Source organism: Triturus cristatus, chromosome 11 (assembly GCF_964204655.1).
Source record: "Triturus cristatus chromosome 11, aTriCri1.1, whole genome shotgun sequence".
Lineage (NCBI taxonomy): Eukaryota > Metazoa > Chordata > Amphibia > Caudata > Salamandridae > Triturus > Triturus cristatus.
In genome coordinates, this window is record NC_140594.1 from 1,150,175,042 (window position 1) to 1,150,193,843 (window position 18,802).

The 18,802-nt window shown below is 44.9% G+C and overlaps 1 protein-coding gene across 1 annotated transcript in view; it reads right to left on the minus strand.

Moving 5' to 3' along the window:
• The window catches only part of LOC146788619 (uncharacterized), a 1,185,638-nt gene that overhangs the window by 150,635 nt on the left and 1,016,201 nt on the right, over positions 1–18,802 (minus strand). Inside the window, exons 54-55 of the mRNA XM_085635786.1 lie at positions 15,608–15,853; positions 15,057–15,191 (exon numbers count right to left, since the gene is read on the minus strand). Coding sequence (XP_085491912.1) covers positions 15,057–15,191; positions 15,608–15,853 — 381 coding nt within the window. The remainder of the gene's footprint in view (positions 1–15,056; positions 15,192–15,607; positions 15,854–18,802) is intronic.

Genomic DNA, 18,802 nt, shown 5'->3' on the forward strand with positions numbered 1-18,802 from the left:
TGGTGCAGAAGACTCCTACCTCAATCCTTCCACTGGCAATGGTGCTGTCTGTCTTGGCGCCGACAGAGGCCAATTCACCGGATCATCGGCATAAAAGGAGCCTGCTGCTAGTGTGCCGGAAAGCCTCCTAAGCAATAAGAGAGAGTACCTGTGGGACCAAGAGTTTCATCAGATTGAGTCGCAGCTCTTACAAAAAATCTAAACATAGCATTTAATAAGGTCGGCGAATCCCACCCTGGAGCCAGATACCCAGATACTCCTCTTGTATGGGAAGCACAGGCAGAGGCTGCGGAACAAACAGATCCAAACCTGGCTTTGGCTCAGGGAGACCAGGAGGAGTCACAGCCCTTGGAGTCGAGGGCGACGCCATACCCATCACCGAAGATGGAGTTGGAGAGATCTCACCTCTTTCCCAATGAGACCTCGGAGCGGGGGACATGGACATTTCTTGAAGAGCGACGTCGAGAGCCATGAATTTGCTTTTTCTTGTGCTTATTTATGGAAAACTTAAGAGAGTGGGGCGACGGCGACTCTGACCAAAGTCAGGAGCTTTGACAACCTCTCTTGCCCTTCTTTGCCCTTGCAATAAAGAGCCTTGCCTCCTGTTCCTTCAAGGCCTTCTGGTTTATCTTTTGACATGATGAATGGGCCTCAACATCATGATCAGAACTCAGGCACCAAAGGCAATTGTGGTGCGGATGCGTAATCAACATTTGTCCATCGTAATCCCTGCACTGCTTGAATCCTAACTTTCTCGTAGGAGACATCTTCACTTGCAACAACGTTGCACTTGAGTAAAAGGGAGAAATATTCTACAATATGGAGGTCTAAGGTATGGAAAAAATGGAACCAGCATCAGCACACCAAAGAGATCTTATGTCTCTGAAGACATCAAACAGAGTCGCATGCGGAGCAGTGGCATTATGATGTCCTCATCGAAATGGGAGAGATGTAAAGAAAAGTTTCCGTGGAATGCTGACACGTTGGGATATTCAAAAAGTGAGAAATACGCAGGTAGATGTATCCATCAGAAGTAAAGAAATCTCTTAAACCTAATAATTCTAAACTATTTCACCACCTCCAGACCAAATAGAAAGAGACTGTCCGCAACAACACCACTTTACTGGATGGAAGAATATCTGGTCTGCACCATTTAAACACAAATTTACTCCCATACTTGTGCAATCCAAATTCATGATACTCCACAGATCCTTCTGGATTTCCAAATTCTTACATAAAATAATTCTCAGAGATAGTTCCATCTGCTGGAATTGTACCTTTCCCTGGAGATCTTCCCCACATGTTTTTTTAATTGCACTCTTTTAAAGACCTATTGGTCTCAAATGTACACTTTTATTGAATTAGTACAGCAGATAAACACACCGAAAGATTTCTCAACCAAAGTTTTTGTCCCTTGCATCTCAAATATAGGAAAAGAGGAGGATAAATATCAATTAGATCTTATACTCACACTAGGATGTAAAATCATCCTTAGTAATTGGAAGGATTACACTAAGGGTTCCCATTCAGTGTGGATAAAATGGCTAAGACATATATGCCCTACTGTATCACTCTTACAAATAATTCCCTCTTTCTAAAAAGTAATTAGTGGTGTCTACTGTCTATCAGCTACAAACTTAAGCAGTCCAAAACTCTTGACACCCAGTCCCATTTTCATTTTCGTTGGAATATGTTTAGAAATGAAACAACATAATTCTTCTGCATTGACACTGTTACTATTTGTATTATGATGCATATGATTGTTGGTATCCTGTCTTTAGACTGTTACATAAAAATAACTCATCCATTGTAATTGCCTGATTGTTTTGTTCTGCAATAACCATTAAAAAAGACTTCCAGGTTGTGTCTAATATTGCACTGCTCTCTATATCTATTGTAGGGCTCCTAGCTCAAAGAAGGGATTAGTCTAGCATGTAAATCTATGAAAGACCCAATGCTGTAAAAGTAACAATTCAAGAGTACACTAATAAAAATCTTTCTTAGGCTGATAATGAAACTTCAAAGAGGTTTTATGTTACTACACCAAGGTCCACCACCATGAAGTGCTACTATAACAAAACTGCTATCTTGACAACAACAAAATCAAAAGTGTGAATTTTTGCTATAATTTACCACCAACTCGACTATGTTACATAAACCCCACATCTCCATCACGACTAGGAAGCATCTGAAATTAGATGCAATGAAGAACAAGTTACTCACCTTTGGTAATGCCTGATCTGTTAGACATTCTATCTAGCCGCAGATTCCTTACCTTAAAATATTCCCCATGAATTCTACTGGATATGGACATTTTTTAGCAATCCCCTTGAGCACCGGTAGGTGACGTCAGTCGACCCCATGTGGCATCAACTGCACCGGAAGTGATGTGAGCAGTGCCTATATAGGCGCCACGCCAGCACTCTGACCTTAGTTCTTGACTGTTTTCCTCACCAGAAGCACGGAGCCAAGCTGAGGAGGAATGAGTATTGTGCCAAAAGGGAGGTCCTAAAGGATCTCTTAATTTAGAGAAGTCAGTGACCAGAACGGGGAGTATCAAAGAGGAATATGCAGCTAGAGTCTCTACCAGATAAAAATTACTGAAGTTAAGTAACTTGTTCATCTGATAGAGGCTACTAACTGCAGATTCTTTACCTTAGAATAAATACCAATGCAATATATTTCCCAAAAGGTGGGTCTGCGGATTGTTGTAGACTAAGAAGTCCTGGTGGACCAAACAAGCAAATGCCCATCTCGTCAAGGCAGTAATGTTTGGCAAACGTGTGCAATGATGACAACGTAACAGACTACAGATTTCCAGGACTGGGACGCCTCTAGCTAATGCAGTGGTTGCAGCTTTAGCTCTGGTGAATAAGATCTTAAGCCCTCAGGGGGCCACGTCTTGACCATTGCGTAGGAAATCTTAAAGTGGTGGGTGATCCATTAAGAGATTGTTCTCATCTAAATTGCCTTCACTATCCTTGCCCCCATAAAAGCAACAAAGAGTTGATCGTCAACCTGGAAATCTTTGCTATGGTCAAAGTAGAAGAACAACACTGTTTTTGGATCCAGGCCGTAGAGTCTCTCCTTAGTAGGATGAGGGGGTGGATAAAAGGTAGACAAGGTGATGTTCTGCCAGACATGGAAAAGTGGCAGGTTTTGAGAGTTTTGAGAGTTAGGAGCTGTAGAGGGCAACTGTGCATCAGCGCAAAAGGGGAACACATGAGGAAGGTAAGAACTAAATTCAAGTCCCATTGGGGCATAATTAAGAATTAAGGGTGTCGAACCTTTCAGAAACCTAGTCACAACAGGTGCCTTAAACAGGGAAGGTTAGTCCAGCAGCCGTAGAAAGGTGGAAATGGCAGACAGATAGCCTTTAAGTGTGCCCACAGCAAAGCCTTGCCAGGCAAAGGATAAAACAAACAGCATAACTTCAGGCAAGGATACACATGGATGATCACCTGATTTAGAAGTACACCAAGCCACAAACGTGTCCCATTGGTAGGCGTACACAGTTTTAGTGGAAGGCCGCCAGGCTGCAAGATGACATTGCACACCTCAGGAGAGAGATCAAACACCCTCAATGAATGGGCAGCCTGACTCTCCTTGCTCAGTCCAGGGCCCCCAAGGATGACTTGGGATTGGTTGTTCTTGATCTTGAGAACTCTGGACAGGAGTGATATCAGAGGGAAGGTGTATAGAAGTCCTGAGCTCTACTTGAGACAAAATGAGTCTCCGAGTGCGAGCCGCTTTGGAAACTCCAGTGCTCATAAGTGCTGCTATTGTGCATTCTCAGGGTGGCGAATATATCTAAGCAAAGTTCTCCCCACTCTTGGAAGATACCTTGCACTACATCCAAATGCAGACGCCATTCGTGATCCTCTAGGCATCAACAGCTGAGTTCATCTGCTCTGCCGTTCAGAGAGTAAACCAGATGTCGAACCAGCAGGAAACTGTTCTGACATTCCAGCCATGTCCAAACACATGTAGCTTGCGACATAGGGTCCATGACCCCACCCTGCTTGTTGCACTACCACATGGCGGTGGTATTGTCCGTGAACACCTGAACTAGTCTTTCTTTGGACGACTTTCAATGCCAATCAGATTACTCTCAGTTCCAACAGTTTGATGTGGAGCTGATACTCCAACGGAGACCAGAGACCTCTGATCTTCACCTCTCCTAGGTGGCTGCCACAACCCAGAAGTGATGCATCTGTCACCACTGTGAGCTCTGGGTGGGGAAGAAAGAGAATTCTGCCGTTGACCCTACCATGGTCCGTGAGCCACCGCTGCAGGTCTTTTGCAGTTCCCTCCTATATCAGGACGAGGAGATATCTATGGTGCTATGTTCACTGGGTCTTCAAGGCCCACTGCAGAGCTTGCATATTCCAACGGGCATGTTTTACTAAAAGGATTCGGGAGGCAATGAGGCCCAGCACCCTCGGAGTCAGTCTCACCGAAATTCAAGATAGAGGCTGAAACATCAATATCATAGCCTGAATATCCAGGATGAGCACAAAACAGCACTGTGTTTGCAGAACAGCTCAGATGAAAGGAGCGAATGAGAGGGAGTCAAGTGTGCCTTCTGCACTTTGAACGTGAACCCCAGTGAGTGCAGAAGGTTTGCTGTAGTCTGTAGGTGGGAGACAACTGCTTGGGGCGAGCCCACCTTCAACAGCCAATCATCGAGGTAGGGGAAGACTGAAACCCCTGTCCTCCCCAGATGTGCAACCACTGTCATCACACTGGTGGGCACCCGAGGGGCACTGGTGAGGCCAAAAAGGACCAGAGCGAACAGATAATGCTCCCGGCCCACCATGAACCACAAGTAACATCTGTAGGCAGGCAGGACGGGGCTGTGGAAATAGGCATCCTGTAAGTCCAATGTTACCATCCACTCTTGAGGGCTGAGGGCTGATAAGACCTCAGCCAGGGTGGGCTTTTTGAATTTTCCTTTTTCAAGAAGTAATTGAGAGGGCACAGATCTAAAATAGGATGGAGTCCTCCATCCTTCTTTGGCTGCAGAAAGTAGCAGGAATAGCAACTATGACCTACTTCTGATGCTCACACCTTCTTGATGGCTCCTTTGGCTGGAAGGGTCAGTACTTCCTGATGCAAAAGCGCAAGGTGGTCTTCTGTCAGCTGATCAGGGGACAGTGGAAAGTAATGGAGTTTGTTGGAATGGGAGGGTGTAACCCTGTTGTGATCTCCCGCTTTTGAGGCAGATGGTGTTGGATTCTGCTGCCAGCCAGATGCCCATGTGGGGCTAAGGGTATACTAAAGAGGCTGTGGCTGCCTGGGGGAATACATTGAGCAGACCTCTGGCTTTGAGCCCCATGAGGCTTGTGGGAGCTGCGTCTGCAGCCATGAAAGGTTTAAGGTTGCTGGCCAAGGTATCTAGGGGAAAATGGACGTGGCTGATAACCCCACCATAGCAACGGAAGGGGCATAAGGTACAATGCAATTGTTTTAGGGTCACAGAGAGCCCCAACGAACTAGCAGTGGTTCTACTGTCCTTGAATCTGTCCAAGGATGAATCCATCTTGTTTCCAAAGAGACAAGTCCTGTCAAAGGTCATCTCCATAAATAAGGCTTGGACAGCCCCAAAAAAGTCAGTTTTACTCAATCAGGCGTGAATTTGGAGCTCCACTGATGGCCCTGCCTAGTGAGTCAGTCTTATCTGACCGGTATTTGATCATGAACTTTGCTGCTTTTTGCCCATCAACAATAGCTTAGGAGAGCATGGTCTGGGTCTCGCCCGGAACCAAAGGCTTCACTTGCGCAGCCATATCCAATGCAGTAAGGGAATAATGGCCCAATAAGCATGCAGTGTTCATGGACCGCAGTTCCAAGCTGGCGGAAGAGTAAATCCTCTAACCGAAAGTATCCAACCTCCTGCATTCCCTTTCAGGTGGAATAGTAGGGAACACGCCGGTTTTGATTTGGGATGTTGCGACCTGGACCACCAGGCTCTCAGGGGTGGGGTGCTGTGAGAGGAAGACTGGCCACATGGGAGTGGGGCGATGGAGGCGACCAATGGATCCTGTGCACAGTAGTGCCTGTGCAGGGCTTGTTCCAGGCCCTGATCAGGACACCTTTAAGGTTTTCTTTTGAAGGGTAGTAAGGGTTCTGAAGGCCTTAACTCCAGATGAAGCACCTCTGTCAGGACATTGGTGGCTGCGTTAGGTCCAGGACCTCAGCCACCCTCCAGACCACAATAAAAAAAACAGAAGCCACTTCCTCTTTAGCCACTGTGGGAGGAGAGAGGACTCCATGCAGACCACTGGATTTAACCAGGTCCTCATACCAGTTGTCATCGACCATGGACTCCGCTAAGGGAACAGTGAAGGTATCGAGATCCTCAGAGCCACTTGATTTATGTTTCTCAGTAGGCCCTTCAGGGAAATAGGGCTCCATCTCTAATTCAGGCCATGTGGCCTGGCCAGGACTGGAGTCTGGAATCACGATGGGTTGGGTGCCGCTGATAGGAGTTGGGGGTGCCAGGAATGGTGCCACTGGAAATGTCCGTGGAGAAGGTCAAGAAGACACGGCCGTTCCCGATCCACCAACGGACCCTGAGTGGTTGACTGGCGCCGGGGCATACCCACCTTCAGAGCCCCAGTCAAAGACCCGTCAGAACCCATGGAACCTGAAGGGACTCCAGAGTAGTTCAGCTGCCCAAAAATGAGGATCATGGCCTCATAAAACTATTGGAGTTGTGCAGGGTCAGTCGGCTCCAGGGAGTCTGGGGAACCGTGCATTGGACTTTGGTTGCTAATGGCGGATGCACAGCAACCATCTGCGAGGGAGGTCAGGATTTGTGCCATAGTTCCCGACGTCAACTTCGACCCCGACCTCGATCTTGAGTGTCTTCGACCTCTCTTCTCTTTTTTCATCCTCGCTATAAATAGCTTAGCTTCTCTTTCCTTTAAGGCCTTTGGATTCATCTTGCGGCAGCAAGAGCATCCCTCGACGTCGTGATCCGACGACAGGCACCAGACACAATCCTCGTGTGGATCCGTGATGGACATGTGCTTCCCACACTCTCTACACGGCTTGAATCCAGACTTCTTTGTCGACATCTTGGAAAAAGAAGCAAGAAGAAAGAAGAAACACCAGCAGAAACACAAAGCAACTAGCCAAAGCTACGGAGAGTCCCAGAAAACCGTTAGCTTCGACGGCGTGGAAAAAAGGGAACTGACGTCATCACGCCGATGAGGTCCTCTTATGGATCCAGTGACGTCAGCTGTGTCGCGTGTGGATCTGTGCTTCTGTGACGTTGTCCTCGTCGGCGTGGAGAGCTACAAAAGTTTCTGAATGTTGCTGGCGCAGGGGATATTCACAAGGTGAGGAATCCACTGGCAGATGTAGCCATCAGAAATCCTGGTTCTCTTTCAAGGGTATCCTCATCAAAGTCATAAGCACTGAATATTCCCGTCCATGTGCGGGGACCCCGGAAATAATAAAAATGATAAATGAAAAACATATATATATATACAGCTCTATATATATAAAAACATATACCATGTTTTCTAATACCACTGCAGCTCTCATGTAGGAGGCTAACCAATGTAATAAAACACATAAACTGCTTTTGCAAATATACATAATATATGTATAAAAACACATGAGGGCAAGAAGCACTTGAACTCTGTTTTTAATGAGTAAATCTCATGAGTAAACTGCAAAAGAAAAGCAGGCATTGTTAGCCTACAGGCTGCATTGTAAACCAACATAGAAAATGAAAGCAATCTTCCATAAAAACTGGCACCGTGCCTTTAAGGCAGCCATGACCCCTAGCTTCCCATCATGCCTCAGGGGTGACAGTTAGGTCAGTTGTTCTTTGCGTAACCCTGAAGATCTAGGCCAAGATAACATTTAACAATGAAATAATCTCATTTGCCTGGGGAGGTGGGTGGGTTGCTTATGACTTTGATGAGAATACCCCTGGAAGAGAACCAGGATTACAGGTAAGTAACTTATCCTTCTCTTCCAGGGGATCCTCATCAATAGTCATAAGCACTGAATCGAATAGTAAGCCCATCATCCACCTGCAGGCAAATGAGAAACGAAGTGACCTTGTTAACAACAACCGAAAAGTCAGCTGTTGAACAGATTCCTCAAGAAGGCCTGACCTACTTGAGTGTCCGCTCTAGCATCTGAGTCCAGACAGTAATGTCTTGTAAATGTATGCACTGATCTCCAAGTGGCTGCTTTACAGATCTCAGAGAGCGGTACATTATTGAGGAAAGCAGTCATAGCTATTTTGCCTCTAGTGGAATGAACTTTGGAAGCGGACAAAAGAAGCTTCTGTGCCATTTGGTAAGCCAATTTGATGCACGAGACTATCCATCTGAAGATGGACCTCTTTGATGCTGGGAAACCTGTTCTGATCGAACCATAATTAATAAATAGGTGATCAGACTTCCTCAATGGCTTCGAACTGTCAAAATAAAACTTCAAAACCCTTTTAAGGTCTAACGAATGTAGAACCCTCTCAGCTGGAGTGGAGGGATTTGGACAAAAGGTCGGAAGAGAAATAGCTTGATTTACATGAAAATCGGACACCACCTTCGGAAGGAAGGAAGGATGAGTTCTGAGGACTACACTATTGAGATGAAAGACCAAGTAGGGTTCTTTAGAACAGAGGGCCTGTATCTCACTCACCCTACGAGCAGAGGTGATAGCTACCAAGAAAGCTACCTTCCACATAAGGTGTTGTAAGGTTGGTTTGTGGATAGGCTGAAAGGGTGGACCCATAAATTTTGACAGTACCAAGTTCAGCTCCCAAGGAGGTGAAGGAGGTTGGACTGGAGGGTAGACCTTCTTGAGACCCTACAGGAAATCCTTCACCACCTGTAACTGAAAGAACGAGGGTTGAGAAGGGGAATGCATGTACGCCGTAATGGCAGCCAGGTGTACCTTCATGGATGAGAACTTCAAACCCGCTCTGGCTAGGTGAAGCAGATAGGGTGAAACTACATCCTCCTGCCCCTTGGTGGGATTACAATTATTTTGCATACATCAAATGTAAAAACGTTTCCATTTGCAGGCATAAGAATGTCTTGTAGAAGGTCTCCTTGCCTCTTTCAATATGGTCATGCTGTCCTGTGGAAGACCTAAATGCCCACACTGGAGGACCTCAGGAGCCATGCTGCCAAGCTCAGCGACGGAGGGTTGGTTTGATGAATCCTCCCGTTCATCTTGGACAGCAGGTCCGGTCTGCACGGCAGCCTCTTGTGTGGGCAGACTGACAGATGTAGAAGGTCCGGGTACCACCACTGCCTCGGCCAGTCCGGAGCAATCAGTATCATTGTGGTGTCTGAGTGAGCTAGCTTGGTCACCACCCTCGGAATGAGAGGCAGGGGTGGAAAGGCGTACACAAATGCCCCTGACCAGTTGATCAAAAGGGCATTCCCCTTCGAATCTGGTCGGCAGTACCTTGAGGCGAAGTCTCGTCATTTTGTGTTTTCGTTGTCCGCGAACAGGTCTATGCTTGGACGGCCCCAAGCTTGGAAGATGTCATCGACCACCTCGTCGTTGAGGACCATGTCCTGCTGTTCCTCGAAGTGACGGCTGAGGGCATCCGCCTGAGAATTCTGCTCTCCAGGCAGGTGAACTGCTGTGATGGATAGATTCCTCGCCAGAAGCCAGTGCCAAAGGGTTTGTGCCTCCAAAGAGAGTCTTCGAGCGAGATCCTCCCTGTTTGTTCAGGTAGTACATGGTGGTGGTATTGTCTGTTTGTACTAGGATGGAACTCGCCTGAATCGAAGGGAGGAAAGCCTTGAGAGCTAGATGAACTGCCCTTAGCTCCAGCATGTTTATGTGGTATAGCTGCTCCTTTGTGGACCATAGACTTGCGTCTGGAGAGACCCCATGTGGGCTCCCCATCCTTGCAGGGATGCGTCTGTGATCAGAGTCTGAGATGGAGGAGTTTGATGGAACGGTATTCCTAACCTGAGGTTGCCCTTCTTCATCCACCACGGAATGGATGCTCTGGCTGCACGCAATAGACACATTTTGTCTTCCCAGCGAGAAGACCGTTGATCCCACTTGTCCTCTAGATCTTGCTGTAGAGGACACATTTTCAACTTGGCATTGGGCAACAGAAAAATGCAGGATGCCATCTATCCCTAGCAGGGAAGCGATCTGACGCACCGAAGACAGGCTGCTCTTTAAAATCTGTCTGCCTTTCTGAATGATGGATAATTGTCTCTCCTCCAAAGGGAACACTTTTCCTCACTCGGAGTCTATCAGCGCCCCCAGGTAGTGGATTGTTTGAGTGGGCTGCTGCTTCGATTTCTCTAAGTTCACATGTAGGCCCAGTTTTTGACAAAGCTCTAGGCACTGCTGGACGTCGATCTTCCTCGCTTCGACGGAGGGCTGTGCTTCGATGCTGAGCATCGCCTCGACGGAGAGTCCTGCCTCGACGACGATCGTCTTCGCTTCGACGGAGGGTCCATCCTCGATGTCGAGCGCCTTTCCTTCGACAGCGGACTGTGCCTTGACGTCGGCTGTGAAACCGACGTAGACTGCTGTCCCGACATCGAGTGTCTTGCTGACGTCGACGGAGACCTCGACGTCAACGATTACACATCCGATGACCTCTGCTTCGACGTTGATCTGCGCTGGTACGTCAACGAGGGCTTCGGTCTCGACGGCGAAGATGTGAACTTATGTCTCGGCGTCGATGATCTGTGTCTTGACGTCGATCATCGCTGAAGAGTCGACGGCGGAAGATCTTGTCTCAACACCGGACGCTGCTCTAACGTCAAAGGAGACTTGGCTTTTGAAGGCGCACCAAGGTCCTCGAGGACCGGTACCTTCGATGTCGAGCCCGACACCGAAGAAGAACATATTGGGACCTTGCTCCTCGACGTCGAACGCGTCCTCTTCTTTGTTCTTACAGGAGACCTACCTCTTTCTTAGAGGCCATAAAGACGGATTCTCTCCCTCTCCTTGATGGTTCTTTTAGATAACTTCCTGCAGTGTTGACAGGAGGCAGGAGAATGGGACTCAGGTAGGCAGAGAATGCACACATCATGTGTGTCTGACTTGGCCTTCTTCTTGCCACAGGCAGGGCAAGGATCGAACAAAGAAGGAATTTTTGACAGAAAATATCTCTTTCTGTCACAAAAAAATGGTTTAACCCTCACTCGATTATCAAAAGACGTCGAGTGAAGTCAAGAAAACCACAAAAAATTAAGGAATATTTGACAGAAAAGTCAAAAAAGTAGAGAGCTGTGAATCCAGGGTCCTGGAGCCGGAAAGAACAACTGACCTAACTGTCACCCCTGAGGCATGATGGGAAGCTAGGGGTCGTGGCTGCCATAAAGGCACGGTGCCAGTTTTTATGGAAGATTGCTTTCATTTTCTATGTTGGTTTACAATGCAGCCTGTAGGCTAACAATGCCTGCTTTTCTTTTGCAGTTTACTCATGAGATTTACTCATTAAAAACAGAGTTCAAGTGCTTCTTGCCCTCATGTGTTTTTATACATATATTATGTATATTTGCAAAAGCAGTTTATGTGTTTTATTACATTGGTTAGCCTCCTACATGAGAGCTGCAGTGGTATTAGAAAACATGGTATATGTTTTTATATATATAGAGCTGTATATATATATATGTTTTTCATTTATCATTTTTATTATTTCCGGGGTCCCCGCACATGGACGGGAATATTCAGTGCTTATGACTTTGATGAGGATACCCTTGAAAGAGAACCAGGATTTCTGATGGCTACATCTGCCAGTGGATTCCTCACCTTGTGAATATCCCCTGCGCCAGCAACATTCAGAAACTTTTGTAGCTCTCCACGCCGACGAGGACAACGTCACAGAAGCACAGATCCACACGCGACACAGCTGACGTCACTGGATCCATAAGAGGACCTCATCGGCGTGATGACGTCAGTTCCCTTTTTTCCACGCCGTCGAAGCTAACGGTTTTCTGGGACTCTCCGTAGCTTTGGCTAGTTGCTTTGTGTTTCTGCTGGTGTTTCTTCTTTCTTCTTGCTTCTTTTTCCAAGATGTCGACAAAGAAGTCTGGATTCAAGCCGTGTAGAGAGTGTGGGAAGCACATGTCCATCACGGATCCACACGAGGATTGTGTCTGGTGCCTGTCGTCGGATCACGACGTCGAGGGATGCTCTTGCTGCCGCAAGATGAATCCAAAGGCCTTAAAGGAAAGAGAAGCTAAGCTATTTATAGCGAGGATGAAAAAAGAGAAGAGAGGTCGAAGACACTCAAGATCGAGGTCGGGGTCGAAGTTGACGTCGGGAACTATGGCACAAATCCTGACCTCCCTCGCAGATGGTTGCTGTGCATCCGCCATTAGCAACCAAAGTCCAATGCACGGTTCCCCAGACTCCCTGGAGCCGACTGACTGAGTTTAAGTGCTTCTTGCCCTCATGTGTTTTTATACATATATTATGTATATTTGCAAAAGCAGTTTATGTGTTTTATTACATTAGTTAGCCTCCTATATGAGAGCTGCATTGGTATTAGAAAAAATGATAGATGTTTTTATATATATATATATAGAGCTTTATATATATATATATATATATATATATATATATATATTCACTGAAAAAACCATAGGTTTCACACACGTTATAGTTAGGAATTAGCATTTAAAAAACCTTGCAAATTCACTTAAAAAACCATAGGTTTCACACAAGTTATAGTTAGCTGTACATTTCACTCGTAAAAAACGAATGAAATTCCACGTTATAGTTAGATCAGGTAACTATAACTTGCGCGCCCACAATAAACTGCTGATGACGTCACATATTACATCACTTATGACATGGTCAGTGACATCACTCATGACATCAATGATGACATCTGAAATGACACATTGTGCATTGCGGTCGCGCAAGTTATAGTTACCTGATCTAACTATAACGTGGAATTTCATTGGTTTTTTACGAGTGAAATGTACAGCTAACTATAACTTGGAACGCAGTTCCATTCCTTCGCCTCCTTCTTGGGCGTTTTTTCTGTATCCCCGACCTCTTCCCCCTCCTTGATATATATATATGTCAGTTTGATTACATTATTTCTGTTGCCATTCCCGAGGGGCAGAATCTCTTTAGCCAGCACATGGCATTTATTTGAAAGATTAGGGGCCAGATGTAGGTAAATTTGAAATACCGATTTCTTAATCACAAATTTTACTGATTCGCTATCAAGAAATCGGTATTTCCTATGTAGGTAAAGATTCGGTAAAAAATACAGAATCCTTAATATTCCTTATTACCAAATCGGTAATTGAGATTCGGTAACAAGGAATACCTACCCATTCATTTCTATGGGCTTGGAGGCCCATAGGAATGAATGTGAAGACATTCACTATTAGCGATTCGGTATGACCGAATCGCTAATAGCGGGAGCACTTACAAGGGTTCCAGAGTGTCAAAAGGACACCCTATTGCACCCCTGAAAGGGCATGAATGTGTGCCACATGGCACTTAACAAAAGACAAAAAGGTGATCTTTTAAAGGAACTTACCACCAACTTGAAGTTGGTGGTAATTACAGATTTCTTAAGGCTCAAAAGGACTCTTTAATGTGCTGCCTACATTGCATTTAAGGAATCGGTATTACCGATTCCTTGAATGCAAGAGCAATAAGGAATCGGTATTTACAGATTCCTTATTTACCGATTCCTTACCTACATTAGGAATGGCTATATACCGGTCGGTAACGCTGAAAATTACCGAATTTCAGCGTTACCGACCGGTATTTAGCCACCTACATCTGGCCCTTTGTAGCTAGGGCATTTCAATCTTTGAATGGTTAAAATTTATCAACTACATTTTCATTTTGAATTTTGATTAATCCTATGCAGATTTCCACCACAGGTGGCTTTTTCATATCTTTCTCTGCTCCCTCATGTCCCACTTGCATCTAATGGATTTACAGTGCTGAATTCTTAAAGCCATTTGCCTATGTAATTCCACCAAACATGAGCCAACAGCTTATTTTACAAGGGACAATGTACGTTTTATATTCACAAAAATGTATTTGTGCTAATAAAGAAAACTACACATGTGCAATCTTAGTCAGGGTGTAAATCCTTCTTCAGAGGAAGGGAGTAGCCATTCCAGATCAGAATGTCAGGAAAGCCTTACTACATTTTTGTAGGTGATCAATAGTGCCCGTCCAATCTATACCCACCACGGAAATGGTAGAGAATTTACTAATGTCAAGGGCAGAGAAAATCTCTTTCCAAATGTAGAATCGGTTGGGTAGATGTGCGAAACTGTTAGCAAAATAGGGACAGGGGTTTCTCTGAGAAAGAAAGTAGAAAAAGAAAACAGAAAACATGCAACTACACTGTCAAGATAATCTGGAATGCACAATTACATCCTGTGAATATTGGTGCTTGTGTTATGACCTTTGCATCAACTCAAGAAGGAATTCATGAATGTTTTCAAAAAGTAAGAAATCTGCACCCATGTGAGTCTGTAAACCTGCAGACATTGACTTCATTTTTAATAGAAAATGGCCCACAATTATTAATGAACAAAATGGACTCAATTCTAAAAACACTGAGTTAACTTATGAAATTAGCACTACCTTTCGACAATGTGGTAGAAACTCAAGACATAGTATAACCAGCAACATCTCATATATGGTAGACAGTGTATTTTACACAAGGTACAATAATGAGTGCACACAAATATCTGTTGGCCAATGATGAGGTCAACAGAGCCCCAGGGAAGATTGGACGAGGAAGATAGACATGATGATGTGCCTCTGGGAACATGGTGGGGCAAGCACATCCAAAGAGAGTCTTTCAGTTGTCTGTCTTCTTATCCATTGCAGGGGCATAAAAACTATGAAAGGGTATATCCTAAAACTAGCATGTTGACTAGCACATGTAAACTTACTTGCAGACTTAATAATGATGCCTAGACCCTGGTATATTTATTTATCACGTAACCAATGTACTAGAGAACATCTACCAGGTACCACAACTCACACTGCAATGAAATCCATGTTTTACTCTCCAGTGTGCAGACAGGAGGACAGTTATGGTTTCTTACCAGTGAAGTTGAGATCTGGGGACGTGTAGGGAGTAAACTTGGCCCCTGTGCCGCTGGCGCTGTATATCACTTGTACACGCTCTCCTTTGTAGGTTGTGACTGAAGCATTCCCCGTTATAACTGGTGGATAAGAATCTGAAACACAGTGCATTGTTTCTTACATATCTCATATTTACTTTGCTAAAAGTTATCTATCTATACATCAAGAAATCCATAAGCATTGCCACTGCTGCTCGGAGTACATTAAGAGATAAAACGTATATAGCATATACCTATTTGGAATCACCAATAATGCTTTCTGAATGGGCATTCTTTCTCATCAACAATTTTGTGTTAGAAGCACCTTAAATAAGCATTATATTTTTCAGTTCTTTGGAGAGAAACTTTGAAAATGACTTCATCAGTATAGTACTTGTGTGTCATTGCAAATCCTTCTTTTTTCTCTTGAGTTGTAATGTCTTTTGTGACAAACCAAGCATGGTTTTATTGCAAGGGCCTTGTAACCAACCTGGCAGATACATTTTTGCTACACCTTTTGTCTGTGTACTTACTAATTGTTAAATTTGCTTCCCCAAATGTAGTAGCGAGCAGTTGTGTTTCAGCACCTATTTCAGAACTTCCAGTGCTCAGGGTGTCGTAGATACATTCGATATTGCCGCCACAAACTGATAACGCCACTCCATACCCAGAGGCATTCACTCTCTTCAGATCATCAAGGAACAGTGGAGTGAAAGTGCTGTTTCGCTGCAAAATGGTTGAAACAGCGGAAGAAAATAGGCTGGTTCCGCTGACTTGCCCTGTGAAAGCAAGAACATGTCTGATCATCCAAAGATCAATGTCAGAATGTGGTCTTCATTAGTTTGATTAGAACTCTGGAATTGCAAGAAGTACAATAATATCAGGGCAAATTCTTGGTGTTCAACACTATGACCAATATATGCATTCTAACCAGAAAGGAACCAGAAAATACTAGTGGGTTTGTGCCATTAAGCCAGCTGGAGAGATATGGACCATGAACAACAACAAGGTGATGGATGGAATACTTCAGTTAATCTCAACCACTGGCAATCGCTCTTCCCCACACTCGAGTCCATCATTTTTCACCCGCCATTCCACCCACGTTTTTACTCAACCATGTGCAAATCAGTCTTGACCCTGCTCCAATAGGAACAGTCCAGTCCAAACTGCCGGGCCAGGTCCTCCCTAAACCAGAAAACAAGCAACTGCTTGGGGCTCTTCAGTCAGGTGTAACTTGGTTTAAGTAGCACAGATATGGACCAGGGAAAGTCAATTCAAGTTAAAATCATTAGGTGTTTTCTTAAAGGGTGTAAGGGCCAGATGTACAACCATTAAGTTTAGCGAGTCGCAAATTGCACGAATTGTGACTCGAAATTTGTGACTCACTAAACCTAATGTACAACAGTGTCTCAGAAAGTGTTTGGGATTCCCAATTGGGTCGCAAATTGCATGCCTCATGAATATTAATGAGGCTGTCGCAATTTGCGACCCCATTTGGAATGGCAAGCACCCCAGGGATGGTGGCCTCCTGGGGTCAGCAGACCACCATGTCTGTGACTGCCTTTTTAATAAAGCAGGTTTTTTTTAAAAGCAGCCAGTTTTCCTTAAAGGAAAATAGGATGCATTTAAATAATAAAAATGAAACTTTTCAGTTTCATTTTCTCAGGGCCTGCTCTTAAAAAATATTTGCAAACCCATTCACAAAGGTGAAACAATCATACATAGATTTGAGACTCAATATTAGGAAGGGACGCCCTTGGCACGCCCCTTCTTAATAGCGAGTAGTTAACCATGTTTTGCGAGTCGCTCATAGGTTAGCGACTCGCAAAATAGGGTCAGGACATTGAGCAGCCGTTTTTTGAGGTCGTAAATTCCCCTTTGCGACAGCAAAAAACGATCGTACATCTGCCCCTGAGTCTTTTGCTCTCCTAACATTCTTTAGCAAAGTTGCTTAAAAGGCTTCCTAGGCTTCTAGACTCACATGACATAGATTTCGGGTCTCAATTGAAAAAAGTGCATAGGTTTTTCAGTGACCAGCCTTTAGGCAAATGCAAGATAAGTCCAGTCTTGTCAAAATTATAATAACAACTACGGACACACTTTCCTACCATAATACCACAGAAAATGGCCAGTAGAACTGTTTCTCACCACCACATATAAGAATGGCCAATGGAATGCCTTCTTATTACAACACCATGGGAAAATTGCCTATGGAACTAAATTCTACCGCCACACCATGGATGGACAGCTAATGGAATCCCTTCCTACCACTAGACCATGTACAGATCGCCAATGGAACTGTTTTCTATCACAACACCATGGAAAGAACAACTAATGATCTTTGTAAAATCCTGGTTCATCTGAGGACTGCAGGACAATGCACAGCTTAAGAGCACACAAACAACATTAAAACACACCTCAACAAAGACAATTAGACCTCCTTCACAATGTTTATTGTATTCTGAGACAGAGTTTATCGCTCATTAAAGCTGATTCCCTTCCTAGATGCTAGTTACGTGCAGCAGGACTTCATGTTTGATATGTTTACTTTATTAAAGTCAAGCATATAGGTTAGAATGGATATCCAATAAGAGGGCAAGAAAACAAATGTACTAAAAAATGCAAAAACAGCTTATTATTTGGAACTTAAAGAACAAGTTACTTACCTTCGGAAAAGCCTTATCTGATAGTGACTCCATTGAGCTGCATATTCCTTACCTTAGAATAGTCCACAGGCGTCAGACTAGACCCAGACGATTTTGAGCAGTACCCCTGCACGCCGGTAGGTGGTGTCGTTCAGTTAGGCATCAACCACGCCGGAGGTGCCGTGCAAGGGGCCCATACAGGCACCACCCCAGTGCACTGTCGTCAGTTTCTCTTCACAAATCTTCACACCGGAAGCGCGGCGCCACATGAAACACTGAAAAACTGGTGTGCATTACTAAGGCCCTTTGAAATGTGACCCGAACACTGTAATCAGTTTACAGAGAGAGGAAGCTCAGTAAGGAATCTGCGGCTAGATTGTGTCACCAAAGGTAAGTAGCTTGTTCATTTGGTAGAGGCTTCTAGATGCAGATTCTTTACCTTAGAATAGATACCCAAGCAATGCCTCCCTGGAGGGGGGTCTTCGAAACTGATAAGACCAAAAGATCCTGCAGTACTGAGCGGGCAAAGCCCCATCACAATGGCCCTGCCTATCGAGGCAGTAGTGTTTGGTTGATATGTGCAGATATGCCCACGCAGCTGCCTAACAGACGTTCGAGACAGGGACTACACAAACTAATGCAGTGGTTGCAGCCTTGGCTCTGGTGTAATGAGCATGCACGGTCTCAGGAGTATGCTTTATGGCCAAGAAGAGAAAAAGATTAATAACAAATATGGCCCTAAGGCCATATTGCAGGTTGAATTATGTTTTATACAAAATAACCGCTAGTATGTAAACATGATATATTTTTCTCTCTATCATGAGTAACGCACTACAGGCAGCTTCTCCGTAGTGAGTGGCCATTTTAAACCAGTTGAAAAACTAGTCTTTTGCCGACACAAGGATGTTGACGACTCTCCGGATCTGGGAAATATATTCCAGACCGGCCACGCCCGCTGGCAACTTTGGAGCCGTGGGCAGACAGGCTCCTCCCAAAGTGAGGGAGCAGCCTTGAGGAAGTGAGTATTAGTAGGGCTGTGCCCCGTGCTATTCAGCATCCCGGCCTCCCACTAACTACTGCATT